The sequence below is a fragment of the Lynx canadensis genome, chromosome C2, assembly GCF_007474595.2.
Source record: "Lynx canadensis isolate LIC74 chromosome C2, mLynCan4.pri.v2, whole genome shotgun sequence".
NCBI classification, from domain to species: domain Eukaryota; kingdom Metazoa; phylum Chordata; class Mammalia; order Carnivora; family Felidae; genus Lynx; species Lynx canadensis.
This window is the reverse complement of record NC_044311.2, coordinates 129,963,225-129,983,314: the sequence shown is the minus strand read 5'-3', so window position 1 is coordinate 129,983,314 and position 20,090 is coordinate 129,963,225. Positions and strand designations below refer to the sequence as shown.

At 38.1% G+C, this 20,090-nt stretch overlaps 1 protein-coding gene across 1 annotated transcript; it reads right to left on the bottom strand.

Annotated features, from left to right (window-relative positions):
- Nucleotides 1-985: 985 nt before the first annotated feature.
- RBM11 (RNA binding motif protein 11) lies at nucleotides 986-19,347 on the bottom strand. Its single transcript, XM_030330465.1, has 5 exons — nucleotides 19,189-19,347; nucleotides 15,455-15,617; nucleotides 14,047-14,119; nucleotides 3,766-3,862; nucleotides 986-2,027 (listed from the first exon to the last, which is right to left on the bottom strand). The coding sequence occupies exons 1-5, from the start codon at nucleotides 19,282-19,284 to the stop codon at nucleotides 1,743-1,745; spliced, it is 714 nt and encodes a 237-aa protein (XP_030186325.1). The 5' UTR covers nucleotides 19,285-19,347; the 3' UTR covers nucleotides 986-1,742.
- Between the last annotated feature and the right edge of the window lie 743 nt (nucleotides 19,348-20,090).

The following is a 20,090-nucleotide window of genomic DNA, read 5'->3' as shown; positions in this document are numbered from 1 at the left end:
TGTCTAGAATAACTCCAAGGGTTTTGATTGGCATGCAAGAGAATCTGCAATGTTTTCCCTTGTGATTAACTTAGAGGTGGGATAAAATCAGTGAAGATTTGTTGCCAGCCTGGGGCAAGCAGCTGGGGTGAAAGTTATTTTCCTATCCAGGATATTACTAATTTTCTCATATAGAAATAGAAGCAAAGACATTAATTATTAGGATTCATAGTGTATGGGACTGATTAACAGTATTCACTTACAGTATGTTTTCATTTATTAAACTCCCCAAGCAAGGTCCAGTAGTTGAAACAATTATTGTTATATCCAGGTTCCTTGCAGTAGATGATGTTCTATAAACTTGTTGAAAGCCAATAATTCTCAGAGTTTATAACACAGGAAATACGTGAGTTTGTATCCTTCCTTACATACTGGTTATGTTTTCTAATTACAATGCAAGTAGCACATGTGTTTCTTAACCCTTATACCTGTTAATGATATAACAAGATGGTATTGGAAACTGAAAAGGAAATATTACTGGGAACCAGGTAATAGATTACTTGATCTCATCTGCTAAAGCAGTTTCTACACACACATGAAGTAATTTTTTCAGGTTGGGCATGACTGGTAGTAGACTTAGTCCACAGTTGTGGCCTCACGTGACCTTGTAGAACCCATTCTGATCAAATAACATCATCACTATCAACTTCAGAAAATATCACTTAATGCAAACCAGAGAAGTTGTGTTCACTGAACTTCCTCAGGCTTGAGGTACAGAAGCATCCTTTGTAAAAAAAGATGTCCTTTGAACTTTCTGCTTTAAAATATAATTTCTACGGAAATCCAGAACCCCTCTCTCTCTCTCTCTCTCTCTCTCCCCCTCTGTCCCTCTCCCCTGCTCCCATTCTCTCTCTAAAATAAAAAATAAAATAAATGAACCAGAGACAAGAAATATGATTTGATAATAAATATTAAATACCATACATTAATGAAGTATCATTCTATTTATTGTTCATCATCAAGATTTAAGTATGTCAAATATACTATATCAAACCCAGCTGACAAAAGAGGTTGGGTAATACGGTCATAGCTAATTTTCATGAACTACAATTAAGCGAGAAGTAAAGAGGCAGGTATTCCTATTTCTATACAGTTACATAAAAAGGGAAGGATCTAAAAATCAGTCCCATGATAATAAGCTTTCCTTTGGTATCCTCATTTTATGAAATAAAGCTGCAGGAGAGTAAGGCTCAGAAACACCATATTTAGACATAAAAGATAAAATGTTATTCACAAAGGAAACTAACGCCTGCTTTTCCATCTTTGTTAGGAACAACATGCAACTCCTAAATATTTATACTAGTTTTCATTTAGAAAATACACCGCTCCATATAGGCAACAGTCTCGGAGAGCAGGGTGCCTTATCCACAAGTGCTCAGGAAGTGACTTCTGATTGAGAAGTTAGTGCAATGCCATCATCAGTACTAAAATATAATAACTCAAAGCGTATTTCTTATTGACAATGTGTCAAAAATACTATTACAAATACAAAAAATACTACATTATTTTTAAGTTTTTGTCATTCAAGACAAAAATTTGTGTCAATTAACAGGAAATCAGATGTCATAGTATTATATATTTCAAACAGCACAAGAAAGCCACGAAACTGGTCATTTAGGAGAATACCGGTTGTTTGTGTTTTTGTTTTTTTTTTTTAAAGAAAATGAAGAGCAGTATAGACAAATTTCATTTGAACATAATCCCTAATATCTTTTCTTTTTCTTACACTTTCGGAACTTTTGGCTATATTCATTTCCTCTATTATTTTCTGTGCTACTGTCACTGTCACTGGTTTGTTTTTGCCTCTTTCGTTTATTCGTCTGATGAAGGTCAGGTTCGCTGGGCTGTTGGTGAGTCCATTCATAAGAGCTGGGTCCAGCCTCTAGATCTGGAACACAATTTAGGGGAGAAGACATGGCCGTGCTACTGGGAAGCGGTGCTGTCACCTCATAGTATGGAAGCTGGAGTGCTGGGTTATACGCGTGCCACTGCCATGAAAAAGAAGATAATCTTCTACCAAAACAAGCCCAAACGTTTAAAAAAAGTTAACAGTTACAAATAACTACGAGCAAACTAAACCGCGTGTTAGAAGGACAGTGACTTTTCAAAACGGCAATGTGGTAGTTTCCTTAAATGGTTAATGTGAAGATTGAAGGTAGTATATGCCTTATTACAATACAGATTAGTGCTGCCTTACAGAAATACAGCACAAGCCACAGATACAGTTTTATATTTTCTAGTAGCTACAATATGAAAATAAAATATTTTGTTTATAATACTGTTTCTAATATTAATAATGTATTTTATTTATCCCAAAATATCCCAAATACTGTCATTTGAACATGTGAATAATATAAGAATTATTAATGAGCTTTTTTACTTTCCCTTTTCCATACCAAGTCTTTAAAATTTGGTGTGCATGTTATAGCACGTCTCAATTAAGATGCTACATTTGCACAGACAATACTTGATCTGAATTTAGACTATCCAAAATTTACATTTGAAAAAGGAGATTCACATACCCAAGGTTTCAAATATTCTTAAAAATATTCTAATAATTGAGGGCGCCTGAGTGGTTCAGCCGGTTAAGCGTCCGACTTCGGCTCAGATCATGATCACCCGGTTTGTGGGTTCGAGCCCCGTGTCAGACCCTGTGCTGATGGCTCAGAGCCTGGAGCCCGCTTTGGATTGTGTCCCCTCTCTCTATGCCCTTCCCCTGCTCATGCTCTGACTCTCTCTCCTTCAAAAATAAACATTAAAAAAATTAAAAAAATATTCTAATAACTGAACCGAGTTATCTGTTTTTAAATTTTAATAAAAATTAAAATTAAGTAAAATTAAAACTCAGCTCCTTATTCTCACATGCGGCTAATGGCCATCGTACGATAGAGCATGTTTGTCCACTATTAAGATAGACACTTTCTTGTTTTTAATTCAAGTTTCTAACTACACAAAGTAGATGAAAGATTAATAGAGACAAAATGAACTTGTGTGTGTGAGTGCATGCATGGGTGCGTATGTTTCTCATCTCTACCAACAACATGACATGTAGGAAGAAGGATATTGACAGTTTTGAATGAGAACTAGTTGTTTGTTAGTATCTCACTGTAACTAAGAAAAATTTTTTCCAGAGGTTCAATTCTCGATGTTCCTTATGTTTACAAAATGAAAATGCCTACGTGAAACATCTGAAGCTCACATATATGTTGGGTATTTAAAAAAAAAATCACAACCTGTGAATCACACTACTTGTGTTACAATCCCACATCTGTCACTGACAAGCTGTCTTGGGCCTATTTGTATCCCTCAGTTTTATTAGGCATAAAATGAAGAGTTAAAAGAAAAATATTTTCCTAAGTTCCCCTTTAACTTATTGTGACCATACTTATAGTTTCTAGGCTGGAACTACATTTTTGAGAGCCTTTGGAAATAATGCAGTTTACTCTACCAACTGAGAACCTAAATTAAATTAAATTTAAATTTAAATGAGAACTCTCTATTCAAATTTTCCTTGGACCACAGTGCATCCTCACTACCATCTACCCGCTTTGTGCTGACACACTCGCTCAGGTACTAAGTTTGAGACTGAAGATGCCTGTGTTAGAGCCGACCACCACTGGGCAGAAGACAGCCTCTGCCTTCACTCCAGGTTGGGATTTGAGAACCGTAAGTTCCACCATAGTCTGTATTATATTATACATCGAACCAAAGGCATATCAAACTTACCATTTTCTGAAAGAAAAAATATTCTTGAGGTAAAGTTGCACCATTAATTGGAAAAAACTGCATGGGAAAGGAAGATCTGCCCACAACTTCTTCATTTCTTTGGGAAGGGAAAAGAAAAATTAATGAACAGTTAAAATTCTTACACACAAATGTCCTTTTTTCTAAAAAACAATAAAAAAATAATAAAAGCTCTTTGTAATTAAAAAACAAAGCTTCCCTAAGACGACTCGATTAAGATTAACTTGAAACATATACATACAAATGATCAGACATTATACTGATAAAATAGTGACCTCATAGTGCCTTATATCTTATTAATTGCTAACATACTGAAATCTAAATATATAGAGTCACATCTGACTTTCTGATAGGAAAATGTTCAATATGTTATATTTGTACAAAGAAAAAGAACACTTAGATATGAAGAGAGCAAAGCTAGTCATTAGTAACCACCAAGAATGCATTTAATTTTCTACAGATATAAAAAGTGAAAGAAATATAGAATTTATCCTCAATTTATTTTGGAAGGTATCTTCACTGTTTAACTATAAAAATTATGCTCCTTTCCTAAATGGACTGTTAATGTTACCATCAAGCCATGTTTGCTGATTTCTTTCACACATGAATTAAGATAATAAAAATCCCTAATTCAAGAACAGTTGTGAGCTAAAGTTTCATTTGTAAGTGTAATATTTGCTTCTATGAAGATGTTTAATAAATTCCAATGTTAGAACAACTAGCCTTCATTTGCTACTTGCTCCTCAGTATTCCACAATTTTAATGCTAATACGACTAATCCTTAGGAAAGAGATGTGCTGGGAGAAAGGGTAAAACTAACACAGGCATGTTTTTGGGATCTGGGAAGATGGCGGCGTAGGAGGACGCAGGGCTCACCTCCTCCTGCTGATCACTTAGATTCCACCCACATCGGCCTAAATAGCCCAGAAAACCATCAGAAGACTAGCAGAACGGACTCCAGAGCCACGAAGAGGGTAGGAAGGACAGAGAGGCGGTGCATGCTACACGGACTGGCGGGAGGGAACCAGGGTGGTGGACGGGCAGCCCGCCTGGCAGGGCAGAGCCCCAAGTCTGAATTGCAAAAACGGAGGGGCTGGACTCCGTGAGTTCTGACAGCCAGCGGAACTTAACATCTGGAATGTTATAAGTCAAAAGCTCTGCTCTTAGAGAGTGGGGAGGGCAAGAGGATGCCAGGAGAGTTGTTGAGCCCCGGAAGACAGAGCTCAGCTCAGCTGGGGAACAAAGGCACTAGCAAGCGCCCTCTCCCTCTCTCATTCCCCAGCCAAAATTCCAAAGGGAACCAGTTCCCGTCACTGAACTTGCTTGCACCCTGCAAACACCCAACGCTGTGCTTCTGTGGATCCATCCCTCCGACAGGCCTGCCTCCCTCCAGGTGCTGCAGGGCCCCTCCCGCAGGGGACCACCAACGTCAAAGTGAGCTAAGCCTGCCCCTCCTGCCCCTGTGCACCTTGCAGATCCACCCTGGCTAATACACCAGATCCCATCGAAGCAGCACCACAAGCCTGGCAGTGTGCAAGTAGCCCAGACAGGGGCCGCACCACTCCACAGTGAGTCCTGACTCTGGGAGAGGGGAAGATAAGGTACACACCAGTCTGACTGTGGCCCCAGCAGTGGGCTAGGGGCAGACATTGGGTCTGACTGTGGCCCTGCCCAACAACACAAGTTACTCCAAACAGCACAGGAGAAGTGCCTTGCAGTTTGGAGCCATCACAGGGACTACCCAAAACGACAAAATGGAAGAATTATCCTCAAAGAAACTCCAGGAAGTAGCAACAGCTAATGAATTGATCAAAAACAATTTAAGCAATATAAAAGAACAAGAATTTAGAATAATAGTCATGAAATTAATCGCTGGGCTTGAAAAACACATACAGGACAGCAGAGAATCTATTGCTACAGAGATCAAAAGACTAAGAAATAGTCATGTGGAGCTAAAAAAAATGATATAAATGAGCTGCAAAATAAAATGGAAGTGGCCATAGCATGGATTGAAGAGGCAGAGGAGAGAATAGGTGAATTAGAAGATAAAATTATGGAAAAAGAGGAAGCTGAGAAAAAGAGAGACAAAAAAATCCAGGAGTATGAGGGGAGAATTAGAGAACTGAGTGATGCAATCAAATGGAACAATATCCATATCATAGGAATTCCAGAAGAAGAAGAGAGAGAGAAAGGGGCTGAAGGTGTACTTGAACAAATCACAGCTGAGAACTTCCCTGATCTGGGGAAAGAAAAAGGCATTGAAATCCAAGAGGCACAGAGAACTCCCTTCAGACGTAACTTGAATCGATCTTCTGTACGACATATCATAGTGAAACTGGCAAAATACAAGGATAAAGAGAAAATTCTGAAAGTAGCTAGGGATAAACAGGCTCTAACTTACAAAGGTAGACACATAAGAATAGCAGCAGACCTATCTACTGAAACTTGGCAGGCCAGAAAGGAATGGCAGGAAATCTTTAATGTGATGAACAGAAAAAATATGCAGCCGAGAATCCTTTATCAAGCAAGTCTGTCATTCAGAATAGGAGAGATAAAGGTTTTCCCAAAGAAACAAAAACTGAAGGAATTCACCACCACTAAACCAGCCCTACAAGAGATCCGAAGGGGGAATTCTGTGAGTGAAATGTTGCAAGGACCACAAAGTACCAGAGACATCACTACAAGCATGAAACTACAGACATCATAATGACACTAAACCCATAACTTTCAATAATAACACTGAATGTAAACGGACTAAATGTTCCAACCAAAAGACACAGGGTATCAGAATGGATAAAAAAACAAGACCCATCTATTTGCTGTCCACAAGAGACTCATTTTAGACCTGAGGACACCTTCAGATTGAAAGTGAGGGGATGCAGAACTATCATGCTACTAGAAGTCAAAGGAAAGCTGGAATAGCCATACTTATATCAGACAAACTAGACTTTAAATTTCAGGCTGTAACAAGAGATGAAGAAGAGATGAAGAATAATAATTACAGGGTCTATCCATCAGGAAGAGTTAACAATTATAAATGTCTATGTGCCAAATATGGGAGCCCCCAAATATATAAAACAATTAATCACAAACATAATCAATCTTATTGATAAGAATCTGGTAATTTCAGGGAACTTTTAATACCCCACTTACAACAATGGATAGATCATCTAGACACAGGATTAATAAAGAAACAAGGGCCCTGAATGATACAGTGGACCAGATGGACTTGACAGATATATTTAGATATATCTGCATCCCAAAGCAACAGAATATACTTTCTTCTTGAGTGCACATGGAACATTCTCCAAGACAGATCACATATTGGGTCACAAAACAGCCCTTCATAAGTATAAAGGAATTGAGATCATACCATGCACACTTTCAGACCACAATGCTATGAAACTTGAAATCAGCCACAGGAAAAAGTCTGGAAAACCTCCGAAAGCATGGAGGTTAAAGAACACCCTACTAAAGAATGAATGGCTTAACCAATGGAATCAAATGAAAATACAACAATCCAAACACTTTGGGATGCAGCGAAGGCAGTCCTGAGATGAAAATACATTGCAATCCAGGCCTATCTCAAGAAACAAGAAAAATCCCAAATACAAAATCTAACAGCACACCTAAAGGAAACAGAAGCAGAACAGCAAAGATACCCCAAACCCAGCAGAAGAAAATAAATAATAAAGATCAGAGCAGAAATAAACAATATAGAATCTAAAAAGCTGTAGAGCAGATCAATGAAACCAAGAGTTGTTTTTTTGAAAAAATAAACAAAATTGATAAACCTCTAGCCAGGCTCTCAAAAAGAAAAGGGAGATGACCCAAATAGATAGAATCATGAATGACAATGGAATTATTACAACTAATCTGTCAGAAATACAAGCAATTATCAGGAAATACTATAAAAAATTATATGCCAACAAATTGGACAACCTGGAAGAAATGGACAAATTCCTAAGCACCCACACACTTCCAAAACTCAAACAGGAAGAAATAGAAAACTTGAACAGACCCATAACCAGCAAAGAAATCGAATCAGTTATCAAAAATCTCCCAACAAATAAGAGTCCAGGACAGATGGCTTCCCTGGGGCATTCTACCAGACATTTAAAGCAGAGATAATACCTATCCTCCTCAAGCTGTTCCAAAAAATAGAAAGGGAAGGAAAACTTCCAGACTCATTCTATGAAGCCAGCATTACTCTGATCCCCAAACCAGATAGAGACCCAGCAAAAAAGAGAACTACAGGCCAATATCCCTGTTGAATATGGATGCAAAAATTCTCAATAAGATGCTAGCAAATCGAATTCAACAGCGTATAAAAAGAATTATTCACCATGATCAAGTGGGATTCATTCCTGGGATGCAGGACTGGTTCAACATTCGCAAATCAATCAATGTGATACATCACATTAATAAAAGAAAAAATAAGAACCATATGATCCTGTCAATCGATGCAGAGAAAGCATTTGACAAAATTCAGCATCCTTTCTTAATAAAAACCCTCGAGAAAGTCGGGATAGGAGGAACATACTTAAACATCATAAAAGCCATTTATGAAAAGCCCACAGCTAATATCATCCTCAATAGGGAAAAACTGAGAGCTTTCTCCCTGAGATCAGGAACACGACAGGGATGTCCACTCTCACTGCTATTGTTTAACATAGTGTTGGAAGTTCTAGTGTCAGCAATCAGACAACAAAAGGAAATCAAAGGCATCAAAATTGGCAAAGATGAAGTCAAGCTTTCACTTGTTGCAGATGACATGATATTATACATGGAAAACCCGATAGACTCTACAAAAGTCTGCTAGAACTGATACATGAATTCAGCAAAGTCACAGGATACAAATTTAATGTACAGAAATCAGTTGCATTCTTATCAAATAAAGAAACTGATCCCATTCCCAATTGCACCAAGAAGCATAAAACACCTAGGAATAAACCTAACTAAAGATGTAAAAGATCTGTATGCTGAAAACTATAGACAGCTTACGAGGAAATTGAAGAAGATAACAAAGAAATGGGAAACATTCCATACTCATGGATTGGAAGAATAAATATTGTTAAAATGTCAATACTACTGAAAGCAATCAACACATTCAATGCAATCCCAATCAAAACTGCACCAGCATTCTTCTCAAAGCTAGAACAAGCAATCCTAAAATTTGTATGGAACGACAAAAGACCCCGAATAGCCAAAGTAATTTTGAAGAAGACCAAAGTGGGAGGCATCACAATCCCAGACTTTAGCCTCTACTACAAAGCTGTAATCATCAAGACAGCATGGTATTGGCACAAAACAGACACACTGACCAATGGAATAGAACAGAAACCCCAGAATTGGATCCACAAATTTATGGCCAACTAATTTTTGACAAAGCAGGAAAGAATATCCAATGGAAAAAAGACAGCTGGACAGCAACATGCAGAAGAATGAAACTAGACCACTTTCTTACACAATTCACAAAAAATAAACTCAAAATGGATGAAGGACCTGAATGTGAGATAGAAAACCATCAAAAGCCTAGAGGAGAAAGCAGGAAAAACCTCTCTGACCTCAGCCGCAGAAATTTCTTACTTGACACATCTCCAAAGTCAAGGGAATTAAAAGCAAAAATGAACTATTGGGACCTCATCAAGATAAAAAGCTTCTTCACTGCAAAGGAAACAATCAACAAAACTAAAAGGCAACCGATGGAATGGGAAAAGATATTCGCAAATGACATATCAGACAAAGGGCTAGTATCCAAAATCTATAAATAACTCACCAAACTCCACACCTGAAAAACAAATAATCCAGTGAAGAAATGGGCAGAAGACATGAGCAGACATTTCTCTAAAGAAGATTTCCAGATGGCCAACAGGCACATGAAAAGATGCTCAACGTCGCTCCTCATCAGGGAAATACAAATCAAAACCACACTCAGATACCACCTCACGTCAGTCAGAGTGGCTGAAATGAACAAATCAGGAGACTATAGATGCTGGAGAGGATGTGGAGAAACGGGAACCCTCTTGTACTGTTGGTGGGAATGCAAACTGGTACAGCCGCTCTGGAAAACAGTGTGGAAGTTCCTCAAAAAATTAACAATAGATCTACCCTATGACCCAGCAATAGCACTGCTAGGAATTTACCCAAGGGATACAGGAGTGCTGATGCATAGGGAGACTTGTACCCCAATGTTTATAGCAGCACTTTCAACAATAGCCAAATTATGGAAAGAGCCTAAATGTCCATTAACTGATGAATGGATAAAGAAATTGTGGTATATATACACAATGGAATACTACTTGGCAATGAGAAAGAATGAAATATGGCCTTTTGTAGCAATGTGGATGGAACTGGAGAGTGTTATGGTAAGTGAAATAAGTCATACAGAGAAAGACAGATACCATATGTTTTCACTCGTATGTGGATTCTGAGAAACTTAACAGAAGACCATGGGGGAGGGGAAGGGAAAAAAAAAGTTAGAGAGGGAAGGAGCCAAACCATAAGAGACTCTTAAAAACTGAGAATAAAGTGAGGTTGATGGGGGATAGGAGGGAGGGGAGGGTGGGTGATGGGCATTGAGGGGGGCACCTGTTGGAATGAGCACTGGGTGTCATATGGAAACCAATTTGACAATAAATTTCATATTAAAAAAACTAACACAGGCAGGTAAAGGCAAAAATGAGGACAGGTGAATGACAGGAAGCAGTTAGATGGATAGGCAGAGATCCCATTTATAAGCGGTGACAGTACTGCAAAAACCAGAGGAGGAGTAAATTTCATTAAGGAAGGAATTAGACAGCTGTCAGTTATAAAAGAGGAAGTGTATGGGAAGTAAGGATGTGAAGGATGAAGGATTTTCGGGGGGGGGAATATAATAGCCTGATTTGGAGACAAGGTGCAAAGACCAGAACATGTGTATAGAACAAGCGATAGTAAAGAAACAAATGGAAAGTGCAATGAAATTCTAGAGTAGGGAAGATATGACCTCAGTAGCAGAAATAGTGAAATTAGCACCATCATGAAAGCAATTACAGATTCTCTAAAACCACGATCCTTCCTATGTGAGTATCTGGGCATGCACAGTTGTCTACATAGAAGAATTGCATGTAAATTGGGAAGGGTTATGAGCTAAACTGTCACCTCAAATTTATTATTTTGAAATCCTAACCCCCTAAACCTCAGAATGCGACCTTATTTGGAAATAGGATTGTTGCAGATATAATCAAGAGGAGGTCATACTAGAGTAGCATGAGCTGCTAATCCAATAGGACTGGTGTCTTTATTTTTTTATTTTTATTTTTTTTAATGTTTACTTATTTTTTTTTTTTTTGAGAGAGACAGTGAGAGACTGGGGGGAGGGGGAGGCAGAGAGAAGGAGAGACAGCATCCCAAGCAGCCTCTGTGCTATCATGTGCAGACGCTGATGCGGGGCTCAAGCTCATGAACTGTAAGACCATGACCTGAGCTGAGATCGATCAAGAGTTGGACGCTTAACTGACTGAGCCACCCAGATGCCCCAGGACTGGTGTCTTTATAAAAGGGGGAAATTTAGAGATGGGTGCACACAGGGAAAACACCATATGAAGATGAAAGCAGAGATATAGGTGATGGGTCTATAAGCTAAGGAATATCAAATATTGCCAAATAACCAGGAGATGCTAAGGGAGAGACACAGAACAGACTCTTTCTCACAGCCCTCAGAAGGAACTAACTCTTTGGGCACCTTGATCTTGGGTTCCTAGCCTTCAGAACTGTGAGACAAAATATTCCTGTTGTTTAAATACCTGTTTGTGGTACTTTGTTATGACAGCTTTAACAAACTAATACAGGAACTATTTATTAAAAACAGAAGGTATGAGAGGCAATCAATAGAAGCGCAAAAACCCTTTGCCAAGAAAGACCAGTGAAAGACGAAGGGTTTGACATGTACACCACTTTTCTCTGGACATTACTATAACCTATTCTCATTCTTCCTTTATAATATAACAAATAACTAGAAGATAAGGTACTACTACCGGTGAAGTGTAGTATTATGGAATATACTTATAATTCTGATTTTATACCCTAGAATTTGTGATGAGTTAGTTTGTCAAATGTAAGTACAGAATACAAGAGTTATGTTAACATCTTATAAGGTTTGTCTTGTCTTTCTACCTCTGCTCAAATCGTAGCAATAACTTGTTCCTTCCTAATTCCTGAGGAAAAAGAGGTATATTTTACCACGAGAAGAGGGGAAACTCTCATATTAAATATATAGCTCAATTCAGGAGTCTATAGCACTTCCCCTACCAACACAGTTAATTACTCTCTCCTTTTTGGTAACACTGGCTGAAAGTATTCACTGAATACTTGCTATGTGTCCAGTATTTTAAATACGTTGCATTTATTACAAAATTTGATTCTCATAATAATCTTTGAGGTATTATCTTTGTTTTATTTTAAGTTTATTTATTTATTTTGAGAGAGAGAGAGAGAGAGAGAGAGAGAGAGAGAGAGGGAGAGAATGAGCAGGGGAGGGGCAGAGAGAGAGTGAGAGAGAGAATCCCAAGTAGGTTCCGCACTGTCAGTGCAGAGCCTGACAGAGGGCTTGAACTCATGAACCGTGAGATCATGACCTGACCTGAAACCAAGAGTTGGATGCTTAACTGACTGAGTCACCTATGCGCCCATTATCCTCATTTTAAAGACAGGTTATGGTGTGGTGAAATAACCTGTCCAAGGTCATAACATTAAAACAGTGGTAAAAGCAGAATTCAAATTCAGGCAATTTGATGTCAGTACCTACTTTTTAACTTCTAATGTCCCTGATACAGAAATGCTGGGAAGAAAGATGATGTGAAGCACACTGTGTTTTATTTGGGATGAAATAGTTTTACTACAGATAAGCCTGTGTAATTGTCAGTCCTAAGAGGCACTGTCTTATGCCTCAGAGGGACAGGAGTTTCGGCTACAGTTAGTTTACTTGAGAATATTTGGTTCTGCTGCAGAAGGCAAAAACAAACACGATGGATGAAATGCTTGTAATGGACTCTAAGTAAGCTGGCGGTTTGTGGAACAGTGATGAAGCTGGGTTAGAGATAGAATAAGCAAATCACTTGGGAGATAAAGGCAGAATTTATAATATATATTAAATATAGATAGGAAATAAGTTAGTATCCTGCCAGACATGCTATAGATAGATTCAACAGAATATAGGATGGAATAAGTAAGAACGTTACTTATGGACAAAAAGGGAAAGAAACACCATGTCCTCATCATGTCACCCCCGGGCTAACAATTATGTTGCTTCTCTTATCTTTGCTCTGCCTCAGAAACTCAGATAAAACCTGGGGGCATCTAGCAGACTAACCAACAAGTTACTTGTGTGGCCAGGTGTATTTGCCCTTGACCCTCTTTGAGAAGGAAAATTCTGGGAATATTCCATCTGAATGGATATCCTTATTGAACCTCAACTCTAGTTCTCAGAAGCACGCTAGCAGTGAGGAAGGCTGATGCAGCAGAGCGAAAAACGGTGCATGAATATTAGTGTAACCAGAACGCGGTACGCTGGTCCTTCGGCCCACTTGTACCCACTGCTTAAGTGTGCTAACCTATCCAGTATCTTTCCTGTTGCTTTTCACTGTGTCTTTAAATTGGTTTAATAAACAGTGTAACTCAAACATCTTAATTCAGTTTGAGAGTCCTTCTGTTCCATGACCTCTGGGATAGCTTGCCTGACAATGCCCTTAGAGGCTAACGTTGCATCGAAAAATCAGCCAATGCAAAATTTTAGAATATTTGGAAAATTACAATAGGGAAGTTCTAAAAAGTAGTAAAATAAATAACAGAATGGCTTAATGGCAGAATGCTTTATTTCAAGATTAGCCATTACCACTTTTTCATCTTCATGACCTTAAAAATTAGTTAACGTTTGCATTTCAATTTATTCAAATATAAAATATGGATAATGGTATCTCTGTGATCATCACAATGACACTTTGGATGCTTAAGTAATTTAACAACTATGACAGGCACAAGGTAAACCATAAAGAACACTAGAAACATAGATCTCTCCCACCTACTGATGAAAATATTAAAACCCCACTTTAAATGAAAATATTTTGTCACTTTTCATGGTTTCAGAAAAAAAGTGAATTGCTTAATTTTATCCTATGTCTAAATAGTAAGGTTTTACAATAGTCCAGTATATATAAAAACTACTGCTGGTATAAGAACACATTTATTTGCTTTACCTTTTTGAAAAAAAATATTTTTAATTACCTGTAGCTGTGTGAATTTATCTTAACACAGCTCTCGAAACTTTGGTTGGCTGGTTCAGAAGAATGAGAGCTCCCTATGGAAGAAATAGAACAACTGATTACTTAATGGTACTTTTTTTTTGAGTTCTCACATTAAGCCATACAGAAACTCGAAACCTGAAAGGATTTAGCACTGGCTAAAATTCCTTAATCATATAATTAAGATACCCAAATATATCTTTGATCTCCCAAGTAATATTTATAAATTATTTACATCACTGCAAATGAATGAATTACAACCAAGATTTGTCCAAAGTAATGGCTGTACAGAAAAATGATACTGATATGGGACCATAAGGTCCCTGATGTTGTATTGTTCTACATGCCTGTAGACTAACAATGGCAAACATTTGTGTTATTTGCATCCTTTGTAGAACGCATGAGTTCTCCAACCCGCACTGGCAAAAGCGGATGCAACCTTAGGACGCTGAGCAGCTGGCTGGGATGTGTCAGAACATACTATGTCGTGGCCCATTTTACCAGACCTTGAGAGTTAACCGGAAAGTACTTGAGAGCATTATACAGCTAATTAGCTTTGAGAAAACATTAACAAAATAAATAAAAGAAAGAAACACAAGGAGAAACCCTTTTCCTTTGCAATGAGGTATTGTTTTCTTATTCTTATTCATTTTTAGTATAATGAGAGGAATAAAAAACAAACAAGGAATACATCAATATCCTTGAATAATCTGGGGAGGGAGGGAACATAAGCATCCCAAGCCCTGCACCATGAGCATAAGCATCGCCTCTATCAGTCCCTCAAAGCATGAAAGAGGTAGAGCAGTAGCACAGTGTTCCCTGGTATTTAACCAGTTGTTGGGGGGTATGCAGGAGAAGGCATTTGAGGTCATTCATGTCAGGAAGCTTTCCTCCAGTTACTGAGGGTCACTCTGCAGCCACTTTCAGCCAGCTGCTCTTGCAGGGACTTTGATCCAGGGCAATATGTAGAGCATGGTTTTCCCAGAAGAATGACTAAGATACTCACTATACCTTCCAAATAGTAGGTATTTGATACCATACATTAGCACTGACGAGAAGATTAGCAAATAGCCTTGCTGTATAAAGGCTAGAGCTGTGTGTCCGCAGTTCATTTAGATTTGCTTAATTTAAAACAGCAAATAGCAGTATCGTAGCTACCTTCTGGCTGGTATTAAGATAGAACATTTTAAATTTTCATATAGAAAAAAGTGCTATAGAGTTGGCAATACTAATTAGTCATACAACATTTTCAATGTCCACATGTATTTTGAGAAAATTTAACAGAGACCACAAGGGCCCTATACATCATATAGAACACACACTATTTACACCTCTGAGAACAACACCATCAACAAAACACACTTGGAAGATTCATCGATGGCAAGACCTACCAAATCGATACTGTACATTAATTGGTCTTCCATATAAACGAATTCCATTCAGCAAAGCTATGGCATAAGACACTGATTCAGGGTGTTTAAAGCAGACAAATCCAAAAGACTTCGGCTTTCCTTCTCTGTCTTTGCATATAGTCACTTTGGTTAATGGCCCAGCCTATAAGAAACTTAAAAATTATTTTCTCATAAATCTAAAGATTTTTTTTTTACATTCAGATAAATAAGTATATTCAACTTCAAAGTTAAAAAAAATTGTTAGCAATAATAGCTTTATGTAGTTCTGCAAATATACATTTTACTAACAGTAATATTTCATCACACTTTCTGGTATTTTTTGGCTGATCAATGAAACATTTGTAGTATTAGGAACAGAAAACCCTCTGTTAGGCTTAACAAAACAATGTAGAGAGCATTTAAATCTAAGAATGAAATACTACTTTTCTCCATACATATTAACTGTGTAAACTCAAAAATAAATTGAAATCACCAACCTAATGTTATTTGAGTGATCCTAAAAAAAGTGTTAATACTGTATTGAGGCCTAATTTCTTTTGTCAAGATTAAACATTTTTACAAGAGAAACTAAATTTATCATGTGTTTTGATCTAATAATCCTATTTGGTAAATATTTCCAAAGAAAAAAAAGTTTTAATATCTTTAAAACTTTTAAGTAGGTGCACTATTTATATGAGTGAAAAATTAGAAAGATTCCAAATCCAACAATGGGTGAATATTATTCCATTGTGTATTGCTAAAGTGGATAAAATAAATTTAAAATATTCAGATTGTATTTATAGTAAAACCTATAATTAGCAAAACAGAGTTAAAAAGTAGAAGCAAATAGTATAAAAAAGTGTTAATTAAACTAAAAACTTACATCTCCCCCATTATAAGTGTTACAGGTAGTACCCACAAAGACTTATAAACAAGATTTAATGGCAAATGGCTCATACTTTTTAATTGTATATTAATGATCGATTACTTTTCTCTGTAGAGTTGGGTAAATAAACTGCCTTTAAAGAAAAATGTTAACTATTATCTTTAAAATTATACTATATTTTAAGATTCAGTCTTCTTTTTTTTCATTTTCTGCTTTCCCAGGGACTAGCTCATCCTTCCCTATGACTTCAAAGACCACTTCACCAACAAATCTATTTGTTATACTCATGACTCTTAGAGACCTCTGTGTGACTGTACTTCAGACTCAACACATTTGAAACTGCATTCATTTATTTCTTCCCCACATCTTTACTTCAGTATTTCTTAGTCAAAAGTACAAAAATATTAAACCTGATTTTCTCATGTCAAAGGATAATGAGAAATTAAAAAAAAACTAGTAAAAGGATAAATACACAGTAATAAAATAAAATCAATTTTAATCAGTATTGTTCTTCTACAGATAGTAAATATATAAAATCACAAATGAACAGAATATGCTTAAATGCTTTGAATTTCACAAATTCAAAGATATACCAAAGCATTTTTAAAGATAAATTTCAACAAGATTTGCTCATAGCAACAATCCCATCACCTTTCAATCTTTTTAAAGACTAAGGTTATGTGTTTTAAAAAGCCTTTTTAAAAGATACCTCACTTTAGCAAATCCTTCCAGAATACAGAAGGACCAAGGCAAAAATAAAAACATATGCTTGGTTGCCTGATCTCTAATGGTGAAATTATAAAAAATGAGAAATTTTTATATATTTGTATATAATTTATATATTACATTATATATATATATACACACACACACATATATATATATATATATATATATATATATATATATGCACACATATATATGTATATAAATAGATGGATCCAGGCCCTGCTGACTAGAAATAATGTAAGTGCATGGGGCCTTCATGATTATCCCCAACCCCTTTACCAGCTCCCCGCCTTCTTTCTGGAAGCTCATCATTAAAGAAGCCTTCACGGGAAAACAACTATAAGGCTTTTTTCTGTTTTCCTTCCTTTCTTCCTTCCTCCTTCCCTCCCTCCCTTTGTTTCTTTTTTTTTCTTTTCTGTCTTAAATTTTTTTTTTCTTTTAGTTAGAGTCATAAGTTTCAAATGATATTTGGGGAAATAACTATAGGAAACTATCAGAACAGATTAAAAAAGGCCAGTTTTTTAAACTTTTTAAACTTAGGTATCTTTTTAAGAGGGTATATTAGAATAAGCATAAAAGTCTTAAAATAAACAATATTTTTCAAATAATAACAAGTTTTATGTTCCTGGGGTGGGGAGGGAATTCTCTCTACCAAATTGTGTATATCTATAATTAGCAGTAGACAGACACAAAGTTAGGGCTTTTCAGAAACTATATCGAGAACCCTTTTCACCACCGGTACTCATACTTAGTCCTAGAAATTTAGTTTTGTTATAGTCTCCCTTGGAATTTGCCCTTATTAGGATAGAGAGAAGTCATTCTTTCTTGATTTCTCTTGATGTTAGTAGTAATAGTAATACTATCAGTAGTAGCAGTAGTTTGCAGCAGCAAACGCTTAAAAGTGCCAGGCTCAATTCTAACTGTTTTACCTGGATTAATTTATTTAACCTTCACACCACATCATACTGTAGATGCTATTACTACCATTTGACATTTAAGGAAACTGAAGTACTGAGATATTCATTTACTTGCCCAGTGTCACTTTGCTGACATCAGAGTCAAACAGCTACGCTATATTACATAACCCCCTCTTTTGTAGATTATCTTAAATCAAAAATTTAAAATTTTCCCTTTTAGAAAAACCAAGGCCTATCTCTTAAATTTGTATGCTCAGCATCTTACTTTGTGTTTGCCATGTAATTTTTGTACCATTAAACAGTTAGATAGGGGCGCCTGGGTGGCTTGGTCGGTTAAGCGTCCGACTTCGGCTCAGGTCATGATCTCACGGTCCGTGAGTTCAAGCCCCGCGTCGGGCTCTGTGCTGACAGCTCAGAGCCTGGGGTGTTTCGGATTCTGTGTCTCCCTCTCTCTCTGACCCTCCCCTATTCATGCTCTGTCTCTCTCTGTCTCAAAAATAAATAAATGTTAAAGAGTTAGATAAATGGCTGGATGAAGATATCTCTTTAGCAAGTGACACCTACATGTATATAATAGGTGAGTGTTTAGAGGAGACAGAGGAGGCTTACTCATGTGAAGTCCTAGGTCTCAAAAAATTTCCAGAAGGTCCTCTTGGTATGAAATACAGGGAGCTTCCCAAGGAATCAATTGGTCAGCTATGATGCGGCTGTCCAAATCACTAAATTTCATTTACCATACTGGAGTAAAAATACCCTCCATATAAAAGGGCTTGGGGGCATAAGTAATGTATAGGGCAACATTTTAAAATCTATACCTCTCATTTCGCTGGATGTAAGGCGTGAGGGTGCTTATTGCCTGAAGGAAGGCAGTAACAGGGCTGTTTTCTGTTTTGCCCAAGATACTCAAGGCCCAGGCAGTTTCTGGGAAGCCCTCACTCAGGGCTGGGCGCTGGGGGGAGCCAAGTCACCCCCTACCCGCAGAACTGTACAGTGGGGACGGCGATAGGACGCACATTATATCACTTCAATGCCAGCTGCTCACGTGGGGACAGGTGCGCCCAAACGGAACTAAACTATAAACCTAGGCTCAGGATGGGGCAGGAAGGGGGCCGGGCACCGGGTGGTCCAGGTGTGCCCCGCCCCTCGGGCTGCGCTTCCGGCTTGACGCTCCCCGCCCCTCCGCCGTCCCCCGCAGACGGTACCTGAAGGAACAGCTCGTAAAGAATCTCTTCCCGTACTCGGGCCTCTAAATTCCCCACAAACACCGTCCTGTCGGCCTCCTCCTGAGCAGGGAACATCCCTCCGGTCTCCGGCCGAGGATAGAGGAGGCACCCAGACCCCGCCCCCTCTCGCCGTGTTACTGCGCCTCTCGGACTAGGGGAGTCGCGCGGACGACGGGAGCGCGCGCGCCAGGGGCGGAGCGAGGTAGGGGCTACGCCCCCCGGCGCCCCGCGGGGCCGCCCACCCTGCAGCTCCAAAGCCCTGGATCCGGCCGGGACCTAGGGGGTGTGAGTGAGAATAAAAAAGATTACTGTGTTCGGGGCTTGCCCCTCTTGCTTGTGGAGTGCCCTCCATTTTCTTGGGCACACCGTTATTAATTGACTTCGGATTTATTCAATAAAAATTTTCAATAAAATGTGTGTAGAGAGGCTTTTAAGACGTACTAGCTGCTGTACAGTCGCTCCTAGGCTAATGGGGCTAAGATTTGTTTCCAAAGAGTAAATGTATAAATCACTAGGATTTTGAATGTATATTCTGTACAAAATACTTTTTGAAAGAATAAATCCATGCATGTATGTCAATGGGTGTGGAATACAATGGAGTGCTAGAATTAAAGTTTATTTACCTAGGAAGCGCACCCTAGAGAAGTCTTTGAAAATGGGCATAGACGTTTTAGGTGGACTCCAGAAGACATTTCTCAGGCCAGAAGGCATGAGAAAACATCCTATACCTAGGAACACTAGAAAGAGTATAGCAGGTTTTGTGACTGAAGCCAGAATTCTTGAGGATGGCTGCAGGGCGCTTGTAGCGGGATCCAATGTTTGTATACAGTGACCAGGGTGAAGAATTCATTCTTTTTTGAGGAGGGTTAGGGAAAAAAAAA

Excerpts from the sequence above, each read along its gene's own strand:
- RBM11 (XM_030330465.1), bottom strand. The coding sequence starts at position 19,284 with ATGTTCCCTGCTCAGGAGGAGGCCGACAGGACGGTGTTTGTGGGGAAT. Across the intron at positions 3,863-14,046 it reads ATAAATTCACACAGCTACAG|AAATGAAGAAGTTGTGGGCA; the intron begins GTAATTAAAAAT and ends CCCTTCCCAAAG. Across the intron at positions 2,028-3,765 it reads ATTTTTTCTTTCAGAAAATG|TGGCACGCGTATAACCCAGC; the intron begins GTAAGTTTGATA and ends TTTTCATGGCAG.